At 45.5% G+C, this 17,565-nt stretch overlaps 2 protein-coding genes and 1 pseudogene across 2 annotated transcripts; all 3 read right to left on the bottom strand.

Moving 5' to 3' along the window:
• Window positions 1-228: 228 nt before the first annotated feature.
• On the bottom strand, window positions 229-1,627 carry LOC147977001 (uncharacterized; annotated as a pseudogene).
• Window positions 1,628-9,736: 8,109 nt separating this feature from the next.
• LOC147977000 (uncharacterized) lies at window positions 9,737-10,560 on the bottom strand. Its single transcript, XM_087521056.1, has 2 exons — window positions 10,072-10,560; window positions 9,737-9,748 (listed from the first exon to the last, which is right to left on the bottom strand). The coding sequence occupies exons 1-2, from the start codon at window positions 10,558-10,560 to the stop codon at window positions 9,737-9,739; spliced, it is 501 nt and encodes a 166-aa protein (XP_087377182.1).
• A 1,258-nt stretch (window positions 10,561-11,818) lies between these two features.
• LOC125553094 (uncharacterized) lies at window positions 11,819-17,288 on the bottom strand. Its single transcript, XM_048716854.2, has 3 exons — window positions 16,062-17,288; window positions 14,783-14,882; window positions 11,819-12,152 (listed from the first exon to the last, which is right to left on the bottom strand). The coding sequence occupies exons 1-2, from the start codon at window positions 17,194-17,196 to the stop codon at window positions 14,830-14,832; spliced, it is 1,188 nt and encodes a 395-aa protein (XP_048572811.2). The 5' UTR covers window positions 17,197-17,288; the 3' UTR covers window positions 11,819-12,152; window positions 14,783-14,829.
• Window positions 17,289-17,565: the final 277 nt, after the last annotated feature.

The raw sequence follows: 17,565 nt of genomic DNA, 5'->3' as shown, positions 1-17,565 counted from the left end.
CAGTTCTTTTGAAATAAGTTTCATGGAAACTTTTAATGTATACGCACGCTTGTGCGTATTCTAAAAAAGGTTTCATGAAAACTTGTCAGCTATACTAACAGTGGCTCATATACCTGAAAACATCTACAAGGTGGATATAGTTTGGGAGATTACAGTGAGCTAAGCAACATCAAGAAAAATGGCAACACCTGGTCCTGGGGTCTAGAAACTTGTGTAAGGAAAAATGAACTAGCCGTCCTCTTTCTGTGACACCTCTTCAATCTGCATGGACTTGAGATGGAACATGTAGGTGCAAGGATGCACATGAATGAAGATCACATTAGCATCTTCAGCATAGCCAACTGGCCACACTTGATTCCTACACGCCGCCACTACTTATGGTGCAAGAAGCTTGTCCATATCAATAACCCTGTGATGTGTCCATGATTCCACCCCATCGATGCTAGCTACCCTTGGCCAGGAATGAAGGCTGAATCGATTAACACTGGCAAAATCTAGATGACCATCCTCTGTTAGCATGATTATAATCTCTTCGGCGGATGGCACCTCAATAACATCCAAATTGTTCTTATCCAAATCAAACTCAATGATGTTATCATTATCCAATGGCTAGTAGAGTATGCTTCCGAGCAGAGATGCCGGCTTTACATCAACAAATGAATTTGGTATATGAATCGAAGTGATCTCACCCCAGACGCCAGTCTCGGACAAGTAGATGCAGGCAGAGGTGATGAAATCTCTGCGGTTGCTGAACACGAACGCCACGAGGAATGGGCATGAATGATAGTTGCCGTGGTCCGTGTGGCCGGCCACGCAGAGAAACGCACCATTGTAATGAACGTTCTCCAGATGGGCTTGAGTGGGGAACGGTAGGTAGCGCTCGTCGCCGGTCATGGGGTCCCAGACGAAGCACGTCCTGGTGCGGTCGTTATGCAGGAGGGCGCGGCCGTGGCGGCAGTCGAGGGCCCGCCACTCGTTGGTGGACATCTTGGCAGCGGTGGAGAGCGCGAAGCTGCCGGAGGTGGGGACGAAGAGGGCAGTCCATGGACGGCTGTTGAAGAAGCCGAGCACGGGAGGCGTCCCTCCGTGGAAATCACAGAAGCGGCGGAGGAAGCGGGCGTCGTGGACAAGGCTGAGCCAGTGCTTGGAGACGAAGGAGGCGCGGAAGAGGTAGATCGGCTCCGGCGGGAGGCGGAGGGAGGATGTAACGCCCCGGACACACCCGCCGGTGGTTGTTACTTCTGGGGGGATCTAGACTGGCCCTATCACTACTAGTCTTTTCTGTGCACTTTGTCCTCACTCGTGCGCACGCGGAAGCAACTTCCCGGTCGGTCACCCATCCTGAAACTACTCCAAGCTGAGCAAGCTTAACTTTGGAGTTCTATCCGAATTGGCTCTCGGAAAAGAAGGAATTCTTTATTGATATGAGTATTCTATCATCCCTAATAAGCCAGGCTATCACATACATCCCACTCAGAGGAACCAACGTCCTCGTCGGGCCACAGGAACGTTTCCTCTTGGCACATACGTCTGTGCATCCAGTCCGGTACATATGTCATGCCGTGTGCCACGACGGGTCACAAACGTCATGAACAACATGACCGCGCACCTGTCCACAAACATCCATATAACCGCGAGGGTCGTCTCTGATACCAACTTGTAACGCCCACGATGCAGCTATATCTCCCACGTGTCGAGGCACGACTTAGAGGCATAACCGCATGGTGATTTTGTCGCAAGAGGGGTAATCTTCACACAATCCCATGTACTGAATAAGAAAGGGATAAAGAGTTGGCTTACAATCGCCATGTCACACAATACATAAATAATTCATACATCATCCAAAGTACAAACAAGGTCCGACTACGGAACCAAAATAAAGAAGACCACCCCAAATGCTAGATCCCCGATCGTCCCAACTGGGCTCCACTACTGATCAACCGGAAAAGACACAAAACAACAATTAAGATCTTCATCAAGCTCCCACTTGAGCTCGGTTGTGTCACCTGCACTGGAATCATCGGCACCTGCAACTGTTTGAAGTATCCGTGAGTCACGAGGACTCAACAATCTCACACCCGCGAGATCAAGACTATTTAAGCTTATGGGTAGGATGAGGTAAAGAGGCAGAGCTGTAGCAAGCACTAAGCAAATATGGTGGCGAACATACACAAATAAGAGCGAGATGAGAAGCAACACAACGGTCGTGAAAGTAGAAGTGATCCTGAAACTACTTACGTTCAAGCATAACACAAGACCGTGTTCACTTCCCGAACTCCGCCGAAAAGAGACCATCACGGCTACACACGCGGTTGATTCATTTTAATTAAGTTAAGTGTCAAGTTCTCTACAACCGGATATTAAAAAATTCCCATCTGCCACATAAATGTGGGCACGGGTTTTGAAAGTTTAAACCCTGCAGGGGTGTCCCAACTTAGCCCATCACAAGCTCTCACGATCAACGGAGGATATTCCTTCTCCCGGAACAACCCGATCAGACTCGGAATCCCGGTTACAAGACATTTCGACAATGGTAAAACAAGACCAGAAAAGCCGCCCGATGTGCCGACAAATCCCGATAGGAGCTGCACATATCTCGTTCTCAGGGCACACCAGATGAACACTATGTACAGCTAAAACCAGCCCTCAAGTTTCCCCGAGGTGGCGCTGCAAGTGGTTCTAGGTTGGACCAACACTCGGAGGAGCACTGGCCCGGGGGGGTAAAATAAGATGACCCTCGGGCTCCGGAAACCCAAGGGAAAAAGGCTTAGGTTGTTAGGCAAATGTAAAACCAAGGTTAGGCCTTGCTGGAGGAGTTTTATTCAAAGCGAACTGTCAAGGGGGGCCCATAACCCCAACCGCGTTAGGAATGCAAAATCAAGGAACATAACATCGGTATGACGGAAACTAGGGCAACAAGAGTGGAACAAAACACCAGGCAAAAGGCCGAGCCTTCCACCCTTTACCAAGTATATAGATGCATTAATTAAATAAGAGGTATTGTGATATCCCAACATATTCATGTTCCAACATGGAACAAACTTTAACTTCACCTGCAACTAGCAACGCTATAAGAGGGGTTGAGCAAAAGTGGTACCATAGCCAAACAACGGTTTTGCTAGGAACGATGATTAGAGGCTTGATATGGCTATATGGGAGGCATGATAAACAAATGGTAGGTAGCGCGACATAGCGATAGAGCGAACAACTAGCAAGAAAATATAGAAGTGATTTTGAGGGTATGGTCATCTTGCCTGAAATCCCGCAAGGGAGAAAAACAAGTCCGTGAAGAAGACAAACAGACATAGTCGAACGAATCCTCACAACTCCGGAATGAAACCGAAGATAACGAGAGAAGCAACCCAGAAAGAAGCAAGCAACATAATAAACAATCATCACATAAACATGGCATGATGCACAATCAAGTATGATGCATGTCCGGTTTAATGAGGCATGGCATGGCAAAGTGCAACAAACAATACTACAAATTAAGTGGAGCTCAATATGCAACTCCGTTGCATATTGATGAAACACCACATGACTTATTTAGTTCTCTCCCGTTTATGTACTCAACAATATTAAATGTTGGTTAGCATGGCAAGGGGTGAAGCATAATAGAACTACCTATCTAGGCAAGTTTAAATGAGGCCGGAACAACAAGCAACAAGTCCGGAAAAATCCTCATATGCATATTATGAATTTGGTACTGTTCTGCCCTAAACCATATTTTAGAGTTGTTAAACATGCAAAATGAGTGAATCATGTTAAACTAGGCATTTTTCTACCCCATTTACATATATAATTTATTTAAAACCGAGCTACGGTTATTAAGTTATGAAATAAAACATTTTAGCATGGCATTTAAGCAAATTAATGCAAATAGCAATTTAAACATTTCAAACATGCATGAAAGTTGGATATTGTGAAACTAGATGATATTCTAGTCATTTTTCATATATAAATCATTTTAATCCGATGCACCATTTGTGAGTTATTAAATGCATGATCTAGGGGGACTTTTCTGTAAAACTACCAAACTCCTGGATATTAGACAAATTCGCATAACTGGAAAAAAAACATGAACGGGACGAAACAGAGGCTGGCCCAACAGTGGAAGGGAAAAAAGGAGGCGCTGGGGATGGCCTCATCACGGGCCAAGCCCAGATCGGGGGAGAAGGGCCGGCCTGGGGGACGAAAAACGCTGCTGGGCCTCGGCGCCCTCATGGCCCAGGCGCGGGACGACGGGTCAACGGGCACGAGTGAGCGTCCTCCTGCTCGAAGCAGAGGCAGGAACAGGCGCGGCGACGGCGGTGGTCCGGCGAGGACGTCGACGGGGCAAGGCCGGGAAGGCCGGGAACAAGCAGATCTGCGCGTGGGGAGCTCGGATCCGGCGACGGACGAGGCCGAGGAGGCCGGCGACGAGCTTGGCGGTGGCTCCTGCAAAAATGGCGGCGGCGCAGGGCTTAGAGTAGAGGGAGAGCACGGGATAAAGGAGGGGAAGAGGAGGCGCGGGGCACTGCCTGGATGGGGCTCGGCGAACTCCGGCGGCGCGGGGTTTGTCTCCAGCGAGCTCTGGCCGGCGGGGAGGTTGCGGGCGGATGGAGCGGTCGGCGGTTCGCGGTGAGGGAGCTCGGGCAGGGGAGCTCTCGAGCCAGGCGTGTGCGGGCTTGCGGGATCGGGCGGATGGCGGCGCGCATGGGCTCGGGGGGGCTGCGGATGGGCTTGGAGGGCCGCGGTGGTGGTGGAGGCTGAGGGGGCGACGTGGCGCTCGGTGGTTGGCTGGAGCGGGCGGCTGCGGCGGCGCTGACCGGTGGCGATGCGCCAAGTGGCGGAGGGAGGCTGGTCGGTGGCGGATTTCGAGGTGAAGGGGGTTGGCTAAGGCTGGAGGCGGCGGATCCAAGGAGAAGGGGTCTACGGATAGGGGAAGAGCTAGGTTTGTCCAAAAATAAACTAGGGGTTGTTTATGTAGGGTAGGTGGCTAGGGTTAGAGGCGGTTTTCGAAGCCTTCAATTGCGATCGGACGGTTCCGGACGCGAGGAGGGGTAGGCTGGGCCTAGGTGGGCTGAGAAGAGAGAAGAGAAAGAGAGGCCCGATACAGTCTTCGAAGACCAAAAACGTCTGACGTATGACCGGCTATAATGCCGCTATATGTTTAACGGTTGGGCTATCAAACGAACGCCGAATGCGACGAAATTTGACAGGCGGTCTATCTACATTATAATAAGACAACACACCAACTTTCAACCCATTCCGAGAACATTTTCCAGCCACTTATAAAATAATATTTCGGACGTGTCGCGGGGGCGTGCAAGTGTGTCTGGGCTCAGAACGGACAACGGAGAGAACTGGAGGAAACCGGACGGATGCAAGTTTTGAAAACATGATGATGCAATGCACATGATGACATGGCAAGATGTGACACGCAAGCAAATGACATGGCAACGACAGCGAATACTGGAAGACACCTGGCGCGTCGGTCTCGGGGCGTTACAACACTCCACCACTACAAGAGGATCTCGTCCCGAGATCTAGGATGGCACCGGAGGGAAACGGAAGAGGAAGAGAAGAGGTAAAACTAAGTTGCTTCTTTGACAAATGAGTGAAACCAAAGAACCTTGCGAGGTTGAACAAATTGAAAGAAAGAATAGAACGAAAATGAACAAAGTTGAAAACACTCCGTTAGAAAAGAGGAACAAGGAACATTACTAGAGCCTTGTAGGTTGAAAGACATAAGAAAAGAGTTGCAATGGACAAGAAGTACATGCAAGCACTCCGGTTGAAACGAGATGTACAAGGAACGATAAAGATCAATTACGACAACACTCCGGTTGGAAATGGGACGCATAGAATATGAACTTGGCAAAAGAAAGCTCTTGGATGAGACTCTGGTTAGAAGAGGAATGATAGACACAACACTCCGGTTAGAACAAGATAGAGAAGGAATAAGAATGATATAATTTAGACAGCACTCCGAGTGTAAATGAAAGGAATTGAACATGAACTTGACAAGATGAGAGGATACTTGATGAAATCAACAACACACTACCTCCGGAACTATTGAATGAAGAAAATATGCCCTAGAGGCAATAATAAAGTTATTATTTATTTCTTTATATCATGATAAATGTTTATTATTCATGCTAGAATTGTATTAACCGGAAACTTACAAAGTGTCACTAGTATGCCTCTACTTGACTAGCTCGTTGATCAAAGATGTTTATATTTCCTAACCATAGTCAAGAGTTGTCATTTGATTAACGCGATCACATCATTAAAGAATGATGTGATTGACTTGACCCATTCCATTAGCTTAGCACGATGATCGTTTAGTTTGTTGCTACTGCTTTCTTCATGACTTATACATGTCCTCTGACTATGAGATTATGCAACTCCCGATTACCGGAGAAACACTTTGTATGCTACCAAATGTCACAAGTAACTGGGTGATTATAAAGGTGCTCTACACGTGTCTCTGATGGTACTTGTTGAGTTGGCATAGATCGAGATTAGGATTTGTCACTCCGATTGTCGGAGAGGTATCTCGGGGCCCTCTCGGTAATGCACATCACTATAAGCCTTGCAAGCAATGCAACTAATGAGTTAGTTGCGGGATGATGTATTACGGAACGAGTAAAGAGACTTGCCGGTAACGAGATTGAGCTAGGTATTGAGATACCGACGATCGAATCTCGGGCAAGTAACATACCGATGACAAAGGGAACAACGTATGTTGTTATGCGGTTTGACCGATAAAGATCTTCGTAGAATATGTAGGAGCCAATATGGGCATCCAGATTCCTCTATTGTTATTGACTAGAGAAGTGTCTCGGTCATGTCTACATAGTTCTCGAACCCGTAGGGTCCGCACGCTCAACGTTTGTTGACGATATAGTATTTATGAGTTATGTATGTTGGTAACCGAATGTTATTCGGAGTTCCGGATAAGATCACGGACATAACAAGGAACTCCGAAATGGTCCGGGGATAAAGTTTGATATATGGGATAATAGTGCTTGGTCTCCGGAAGGGTTCCGGAATTCACCGGAAGGGGTTCCGGATGTTTCCCGAAATGTTTGGGTACGAGAACACTTTATTTGGGCCAAAGGGGAAAGCCCACAAGGTTTTTGGAAAGCGCAAAAGGAAGTTTTGCGGAGTCCAGGGGCCAGACGCCAGGGTCCTGGCGTCTGGGGCCAGACGCCGGGAACCCTGGCGTCTGGCCCTGGAGTCCGAGAAGGACTCTTGCCTTTCGGGTGAAACCGACTTTGTGGAGGTTTTACTCCAAGTTTCGACCCCAAGGCTCAACATATAAATAGAGGGGTAGGGCTAGCACCCAAGACACATCAAGAAACACCAAGCAGTGTGCCGGCAACCCCGTCTCCTCTAGTTTATCCTCCGTACTAGTTTTCGTAGTGCTTAGGCAAAGCCCTGCGGAGATTGTTCTTCACCAACACCGTCACCACGCCGTCGTGCTGCCGAAACTCATCTACTACTTCGCCCCTCTTGCTGGATCAAGAAGGCGAGGACGTCATCGAGCTGAACGTGTGCTGAACGCGGAGGTGCCGTACGTTCGGTACTTGATCGGGACGGATCATGAGGTGTACGACTACATCAACCGCGTTGATAAACGCTTCCGCTTTCGGTCTACGAGGGTACGTAGACATACTCTCCCCTCTCGTTGCTATGCATCACCATGATCTTGCGTGTGCGTAGGAATTTTTTTTTAAATTACTACGTTCCCCAACATTGAAAGAATGGCACAATGGGTAAGAAAGGTTTCAGACAGCACTCCGGTTGAGAAGTGAGGCAAAACTTGACAGAATGGGAAGAACTTGAAAATAGGGCACGACACTCCGGTTGAATGGATAAGCGAAGGAAAGAACATGATCTTTTGCTAAGAAAACGAGATGCTGGTCAAAGAGAGCAACATCACAATGACTCCGGAAGAAAGAATAGAAGATAGATAATTGAAATAAAAGAATGGAGAAGAAAATGCCAACTTCTGCCACAAATGAGCTTGGAAAGCACCCTTCTGAGAAGGTTATAACGTAGTTGTTGGAAAACCAACAACGAAATGAATAAGCTTGTAGTGGGCTTATGAAGAACTTCTCAAAATTATGAGGTAACAACCTGCCACTCATGGGAAAAAGATTTGATTGACAGCTAGAAAAGATAGAAAACTTCTTCCACCAAGATGATAGAGAGATAACTTGGATCATTGCCAAGCACCACAATAGCAACATTCCTTAGGGAAGGCTTTAAGTGAAATCTATACCAAGATAACACCAACGAAGAGATTGATGGGTTTAAAATATGTCACTCTCGGAAACTTGTGAAACATGAGACACGATGGGAAATTATCAAGAATGACATAACACCATCTCAAGAGATAAGGTAGAAAGAATTGCACTTTGGAATGCAAGATGAAGAAGGCTTGAACTCCTCAAAACAAAGCATGTGTTGAGCACCATGTTTATTTTAGAGTATAGCTAGGCGGATCTTAACTCTGAGAGAAATCTTGAAGAACAATTAAAGAATGAAAGGAATCCTTGACGAACTACCATGTAGAGTCTCCATGAAGAACTCCGGTAATAAAAGGATGATAAAGAAAGAGAAGTTGAGAACACAAGGTGAAGCCTTGCGATGATTTAGATGGAGATTCGCGATGAGATAAAGCGGAAAACTTGAAACTCCGGAAAAGAAAAGATGAAGCATCTCGAACCGAGAAATGTGACATGATGAACAACTCTGAAACGAAGAAACTAGATCACTTGGATGAAACAATAATAAGAATTACGTTATGCATATCCTTCACTAATTTAGATTGATGACAAGCAACGGATTTGGCATACTACTTATTATCATAGAAAGGATTAAGAGAGATATAGCATAAACTTGAGAAGGTCTTGATGGAACCACCGGTGGGATTGAAACAACGAATAAATTGATATGATAACAAAGGAAGAGGAATCTTGAACAAACCACCGTAAGAATTGAAAATGAACAAAGAAATGATAACAAAACACCAAGAAGAATTAGAAACGAATGAAAATACTTGAGAGAATTTGATACAAGAGAACGAAGAAATCGCGAGCTGATTAGAGAATACTTGAATGATGCACCGGTAAGATTTGGAGAACGAGAGTTGAAAGCTGGAATGAATAATTCTGAGATGATGGGCTCCGGAGAATCGAACTAAAAGGACTCCTGAATTGCTCCGGATGTTTGAAAAGAATTCTCACAATCGAAAACAATTATGAGAGGATGGCATCAAGGTAGAACCATGAATCTTGAAGAGAATGGAGCAAGATTTAAGAGAAACCCTTGTTCGGTCTTCAAATGCAGAGAATGACGATGAGAAACACCACCACAAATTGTTGAGGCACTCCAGAATAAAAAATTAGAAATGTTGAACCAACGATGATAGAATTTTGAAAGATCTTGGAGAAAGGCATTTGACTGATGATGATTCATTCTTACGTCAAACTTTGAAATGATTTTAAGAATAGCTCCGGAAAAAAAAAAGAGTCAGGTAAGATCCTGGGAAAAGACCTGTGGGTTAGGGCCCACTCAAAAGATACACCGTTGAACGATTACTTGAAAGGGAGATTGTGTTGGTTGAATTAAGTTGCTTGAATGAGACAACAACCTCGAAATAACTTGAATGGATCGAGAATGGAAACGTGAATCCTCTGAGATATCTTCGGCACTTCGGATATGAATAGAGAGATATGAACGATTAAGAGGTGCACTGGCATGGGAAAGCATTGTGAATGAGGAAAGAGATAAGATTAACACCGAAATCTTGAATTGAATCCACCGGAGAAGAAATAGAACAAAGAATGATGAACTTGAAGCTTCCTTAGCATCTTCATGATAGATCACCGGCTCGAAACTTGAAAGAAAAGGATGAAGAGACTTCACACAAATAAAAGGATACATGATTAAGAAATCTGAATCCTTGAAGAAAAAGGGTGGGAGGGCGGGAAAACAAAGGCAACTTGGAATGGATGAAACGAACACCGTTTAGAAAAGGTATGGAATCCACATTTGACATAGAAGCCACTCGAATACCACAACACAAAACAAAACATAGAGAAACACGCCATTGTAATGAACATTCTCCAGATGGGCTTTAGTGGGGAACGGTAGGTAGCGCTCGTCGCCGGTCATGGGGTCCCAGACGAAGAGCGTCCTGGTGTGGTCGTTGTGCAGGAGGGCGCGGCCGTGGCGGCAGTCGAGGGCCCGCCACTCGTTGGTGGACATCTTGGCAGTGGTGGAGAGCGCGAAGCCGCCGGAGGTGGGGACAAAGAGGGCAGTCCATGGACAGCTGTTGAAGAAGCCGAGCATGGGAGGCGTCCCTCCATGGAAATCACGGAAGCGGCGGAGGAAGCGGGCGTCGTGGACGAGGCTGCGCCAGTGCTTGGAGACGAAGGAGACGCGGAAGAGGTAGATCGGCTCCGGCGGGAGGCGGAGGAGGATCTCCATGAGCAGGTCATCCGGGGGAAGCTGAGGCGACGGAAGCGGATCAGGGCGGCGGCGGTCGCCGGCGAGCTCGTCCATGGGGTTTGTGGACTGGGGGCAATTGGCGTGAGGGTTTCCGTTTTTCTTTTCTTGAGTGGCGACGGGGCTCAGTTTCATATCTCTCTTTCTCTCTCTTTAAAACTAAAAAAATGTAAATAAAAAGTAAACTTTTACGTATTTGGATGATCAATCATTTTCATAAGCGGTGGATGTAAATGAGATTTCCAAAAGAAAAAACATGCAACTGAAACTCAATGAAAAGCGAAAAAGGGCATATTTAGTTGAAACTTGTAAAAAAATCATAAGGATTTATTAAGAGAAACTGTGTGTTGCATAAATGGATGGCCTTCATACTTCGGAACCACTTCGACCACATTCAAAGTTTATGCATGCAACATAGTTCAATTACAAACTTAGTCCCACATGCAAACTTAAACTACCACGACATGCAAACTACAAACACACTACAGATTATCCCATCTTCATCGTCTGAATTCTCATCCCATAGCTTGCAAGAGGCCAAAACACCGGGACTAATAACTTGTAAGCAACACGTACTAGGACCTTTTGCCCAAACGACAAATACGCATTAGAGTCTCTCTAATTCACAGAAATCTAAAAACATAGGAGTGGGAAAACATGGGATTGCAATATCATGCCCATTTGAATCCTATGGGATTTTGGGTTATTTGATTGCACCGCAGGAAAAACGAAGATTATTTCCAAGAGGTCTGAGTGAATGCTAAAATTCATGTAGAAATATTCCTATAGGATTCTCTCCTACAAATCAAATGACTATCATAGGAACACTAAATAACTTTTGAATCATTTCTATGAAGAGACAAACAATAAATTCCCAATAAACACTTAATAACATTCAAACAAATTATCTGTAGGTGAGATTCGGCCAGCCACTCAACTCAACTGAGGTGCACAAGGCTGTGCAAATTCAGGTGCTCATGATCATGTACCATAAAGTCAGTATGCACAAGAATCAAACCCATTTGACTCTGCAAGCAATGTGGCAGCTGAACATCTAAAGAGATAGTCTTCTATCGGTGAAAAACATACTCATCCAAAGCTCAATTTCAATTTGCTAAAAGAACTGCATCACAGCCACTCGCCTGGAACAGCAGAGTTGAACCTAACACATCACATAGCTTACTGTAGCAGACATGCGCACAAATCATATTATATATCTAGAGAGCAGGATTACGGACCGAAGAAAATCTAACACACCGGTTCGGCACAAATGCGACATCAAGCGTAACTAGAGCCACAAACGGAACACTCAAGAGGCCAAACAAATGCCATCTTCTCAACAACAATATTCTGAAGTATGACTTACATTTTACCAAGCGCTGGTAAAGTTGGTTAATGCATATAGAATCGCTAAAGATAACATCCCACGATTAATTCGACACCTTTTGCAAGGTTAGCATCACATTCAGCGACTTGTACAGCCACATTGAGCCGTCAACATTTACAAAATACTCCCTCCGTCCCAAAATAAGTGTCTCAACTTTGTACTAACTTTAAGTTGAGACACTTATTTTGGGACGGAGGGAAGTACTAACCAGCATGGGTAAGTTGTTTCTGCATTTAGTCACAGCAACAAAGAACCTGGGTACCTGCACAGCAAGCAATCTCATCAGCAGAGCTGATTTCGACTACTCAGGAGGGACAAAAGAAAGACATTGCAAAAAATATCTGCAAGTTTAAACAGCACGGGTTTAAACATGCAAAGGAAAACAGTTTATACGAGTTAACATGCAACAACCAAACAAGCAATAGGCCACCAGAGGTGAACATGTACTGCAAGGCGTACCAGTCATGTCTAGACAGAGGTAATACCATGTAAATGCCAGGGGCACGGTATATAGAATAACCATTTGATTTCTATTTTATACTTTTGGGCTTAAAAATGGTTACTAGCATGTTGCGGTTAATCAAACCATGCCGTCACATTTGGAGGACTGAAACCTTAATGTCACTGTTTTTTCTCAAATGTAGGCATCGATGCTATATAGCAAATGCATATTCGAGAAATGATATAAAACTGACTAACATGAAGAACTGTATCAAGCAAATTGACAGAAATGATATCAAACAAACAATAGGCCGCTAGAGGTCAACATGTACTGCAAGGCATACAAGTCATGTGTGGTGGTACATTTGTACAGGACAGAGGTAAGACCATGTAAATACCAGGGCACAGCATGTAGAATAAACATTTGGTTTTTATTTTGTACTTTTGGGCTTAAAAATGATTGCTAACACGTTGTGATTAGTCGAACCATGGCATCATATGGAGGACTTAAACCTTAATGTCAACTATTTTTTTTCTCAAATGCAGGCATCGATGTACTATATAGCAAATGCATATTCAGTAAGTGGTATAAAGCTGACTGGCATGATGAATTGCATCAACCTAGTACATCAGCAAAATGAATTGCCCAGATCCAGGCTCCAAGAGAAAACCCGGATAAAGTCTGGGAGATATAGTTGATAGGAATATGCAACTTGTATTCCCATGAAGATATCGAAGAACAGGAAGGAGGTGACTATAGTGAACCGAAGTGGGAGCAGAAACAAACTAACTCAGAATATGGACCGGATAAGAGATATCCAGACGAGTGACAGCTAGATAGACAAGACTCCCAACAAGATGATGATAACGCGTCGGATCAGACAAGGGGTCACCATCAGTATCACGGAGGTGAACATTGAGCTCCATGGGAGTCTCAACAATGCGCTCATCAGTAAGAGCAGCACGAGCAAGAAGATCCTGGATATACTTTTCCTGGGAAATAGAAAAGGCATCAGAGGTGGAAGAGACTTCGATCCCAAGAAAGTAGCAAAGAGAGCCAAGATCAGACATAAGAAACTGCTCACTAAGATGTGCCTTCACAAAGGCAATATACTCAGGGTCATTGCCAGTGATGATCATGTCATCGACATAGAGGAGGAGAAGAGTCCGACCACGAGCTGAAAGGTGGACAAACAACGCTAGATCATGAGCACTCGCTGAAAAACCAGCGGGCGGTCACCACAGAGGCAAAACGCTCAAACCAGACGTGAAGGGCTTGCTTAAGGCCATCGAGAGAGCGACGAAGACGGCAGACCATGCCATCAGGAACAGAATACCCAAGTGGGGGCTGCATGTACACCTCCTCACGCAGCTCAACATTAAGAAAGGCATTCTTAACATCAAGCTGAGATACAGACCAGTGGCGAACAGAGGCCACGGCAAGAAGTGTATCAATAGTGGTCATATGGGCCACAGGAACAAAAGTCTCATCGTAATGACGGCCATGCTCCTGCTGAAAGCCACGAGCCACAAGATGAGCTTTGTAATGCTCAAGAGAACCATTGGGGCGAGTCTTAACCTTGTAGACCCACTTACAAGTGATGGGACGAACATGGAGAGGAAGAGAAACAAGATCCCACGTACCGGTGCGCTCAAGAGTAGCAAGCTCCTCTGTCATTGCAAACTGCCACTCGGGATGAACAACAGCTTCACGATAATAAGTCGGCTTAAGAACAACAGCGCCAGTGGTTCGAAAACCAAGGCGATCAACAGGCGGAAGCGGACGAGGACGCAAGCCATAAGTAAGCTCAGACGAGGAGGACAGCACATCATTAGACGCATCCACATTATGCGGACGACGAGTATAATGTGACTTAGGGGATGTAGACGAAGAATTCACCGGGGATGAAGGTGCAGAATCCTGTGACAAGCGAGGCGAGGAAACCATAGGATATGGTGCAAAATACTGACTCAGCTCTAATACCATGATAGGAATATGCAACTTGTATTCGCATAAGGCCATAGGCCAGTATATATACATGTACAGGTGTAGGAAATATGCAGGAAACCCCTTATACAACGGGGTAAATACAAAAGACTACATAACTATAGATATAATACTCTAACAATAGTCATCTAATCTAAGGCTAGAGAAAGAGACGTGAAGACTTCTCTATCGAAACTTTGTAGCTAAGAAATAATTGGAAAAGGGAAAACGAAATGATCAAGTTGTTCAAGGGGAAAAGGATCAGACTGCATTCTGTGTAACACCGGCACCACAGTTTCTTAGTTCTTACCATTTGCGAAGAATATTGATCCATTGAACCACGAAATTATAGAATCACGCAAGCAAACAAATAGACAGGTAGTAAAAGTTGACCGTCGAACCAAAATTACCAAATCACGCAGGCAAACCAATAGACAGGTGGTAAAAAGATATTATTACATCACCTCTTAGACCAGCAAAGTGTGACTGCAGGTGTGAAAGCACAATCATCTCAACAGTCGTTTAACGGCTCAGCTTGATCATCTCCACCACCAGTGGTGATTCCTATGAGAAGAATTAGTCAATAAACCAATGGCAATTGTTGGCAATAAAACAACTGAGAAAAGTTTTGCTACAAGGTTAGGAACAGTCAAGGAATCACATGTAATACAATATTCAAATAATTCATCAAGGCACATTACACCAATAACCTCAAAACAAAGGATATGCCATTCAATTACTTTAGGAATCATTTTTGTCTTTTGAACTGTTTTGGTGTGAGCCCATTCGTTATACACACAATTAAGTTTCATGCACAATACATCAAAGGGAATATGAGAAAGTATGCCCTTCTCCTACTCACCTGGACAAAGAACGCTAAGCACAGAATTAAGAAATAAAAATACCACCCTAAATCCCGCATAATATGAAGCTTAAGCAAAAAGAATTGTGGGAAAGCTGAAGCAATTAACGTTAAGAAGGCACCGTATTGACATTAAAATCCACAAGCTTAACTGAAAGAGAAAACAGTTATGCACTGACTAAAGAAAGGCGGAATATCAGTCGCTTCTTTAGTTAATTGGCTAATTCTCATGTGTCAGTGTTTATATTATCCAGTGCCAAGACAAGGCCACAAGAACAGAACGGTTATAAATTGCTGGTGCGAAACAGCTATATTGTTCTTTTAAGTGTATGTTAAGCAAAGGCACCTTCAAATGATGACACATTGACTAAATTTACTAGCTTCCTGACTGTTTAGATCTAAATATGTATGGCATAGGAGAACATCAAGAAATTGTGATCCCCGTGCTACCAATAAACTAGGTCATCCAGCGATTATGATACAGGAAAACGGTTGGATTTGGGTTCGGATGCAAAAACACGTGAAACACTTGGAAGTAAAAATGAAAGAAGCACCTATGCATTGTTTGAGTTGTGAGACACCAAAAGGATCATTTTCCAGCACATTAACGATTAGTTTGTAAATTGGAACAACATTGAATAGTTCGTTAAGAACGCCACATAATGAGAAGAAGATGAGAACCAGCAGCAGCCAGGAGTAATAAGCAGAGTATGAATGGTTCATCATTTAATAAGCAGTTCTTTCAAAAAGAGTTCATGAAAACTTGTCATTGGTAGTGAAGTGAACAGTGGTTCATGTGCTTGAAAACACTTACAGGAAAGATACAATTTGGAAAAAAATAAAATGAACTTTGCAACATAAAAAACAATGGCAGGCAATACCTGGAGTGTAGAAACTTGTGTAAGGAAAAACAAACCAATAGGCCCCTTTCTCTGAAACCTCCTCAATCTGCATGGTGTTGAGATGGATCATATAGATGTTTGGATCCACACGAATGAAGATCACATTGGCATCTTCAGCATAGCCAACTGCATCTGGTACATACCGACACGCCGCCACTGCTTCCGGTGCAAGAAAATTCTCCAGATCAATGACTCTGCAATGTGCCCATGTTACCATCCCGTCAACGCAAGCTATACTTGACCACAAATGGAGACTGAATGTGTCAACTCCGGCGAAACCAAGCCGTCCATCATCTGCTGCCATGAGAACAATTTGCCTATTGTACTTATCGAGCACGTAGTATGGAATCTCCCCAGTTAAATCCAAATTGTGTGCATCCAAATCAAACTCAACGATCCAACACTCATTTTCGATAGCGCCGCCAGAGGTATCCAAAATCCAGTAGAGTGTATTTCCAATCAGTGGCGTCGGAGCCCATGTAACTGATACATCTGGAATTTCGATCGAGTGGATCTCACCCCAAACGCTTGTCTCGGACGAGTAGACGCACGCGGAGGTATTGAAATCACTCTGCTGATTGAACACGAACGCCACGAGAAACGGGCACGAATGACAGTCGCCGTGGTCGGCGTGGCCAGCCGCGCAGAGGACCGCGCCATTGTACTCAACGCCCTCCAGATGGGCCTGTGTGGGGAACGGCAGGTAGTGCTTGTCGCCGTTCATGAGGTCCCAGACGAGGAGCCTTCCGTGTCGTTGGTCCAGGAGGAGGGCGCGGCCGTGGCGGCAGTCGAGGGCCCACCACTCGCCGTGGCGCATCGTGGCGGCGGCGGGGACGGCGAAGCCGTCGGAGGTGGGGACGAAGAAGGGAGACACCGGCTGGTTGCTGAAGAAGCCGAGGACGGGAGGCGTCCCCCGGTGGAAGTCGCGGAAGTGGCGGAGGAAGCGGGCGTCGTGGACGAGGCCGCGCCAGTGCTTGGAGACGAAGGAGGCGCGGAAGAGGTGGATGGGCTCCGGCGGGAGGCGGAGGAGGATCTCCACGAGCAGGTCGTCGGGGAGATGCGGAAGCGGAGGCGCCGAATCGGCGCGGCGGCGGTCGCCGGCGAGCTCGTCCATGGGGGTTTGGGATTTGGGAGGAAATGGAGTCGAGGGTTTCGCTTTTTTCTTTCCTTTTTTTGAGTGGCGAGGAGTTGGGTTTCATTTCTCATCGTTGCACGTGACTTTGTTTATTTTTCGGAAATGTTAACGCCCACACGTGTGGTGTGTAGCATCCCGTCCACACGCGTCATCTGTCGTTGAATCATTTTGCATGATTCTTGAAGGACTTTACATTTCACGTCATCCCGCAGAGTCTGGGCCTGGACAAACTGTGCCGCACGTCCGGACCTGGACAAACTATGCCGCACGTCCTCACTCCCGTTCTTCTTTCCCCACTCCGCTTCACCTTCTTCCCCACCTACCTGCACACCACACACAATATGACCC

The sequence above is a fragment of the Triticum urartu genome, chromosome 4A, assembly GCF_056163025.1.
Source record: "Triticum urartu cultivar PI428250 chromosome 4A, HENAU_Tu73, whole genome shotgun sequence".
In the NCBI taxonomy this organism is placed as follows: domain Eukaryota; kingdom Viridiplantae; phylum Streptophyta; class Magnoliopsida; order Poales; family Poaceae; genus Triticum; species Triticum urartu.
Note: the sequence above shows the minus strand (reverse complement) of the source record. Positions and strands in the feature narration are given on the sequence as shown.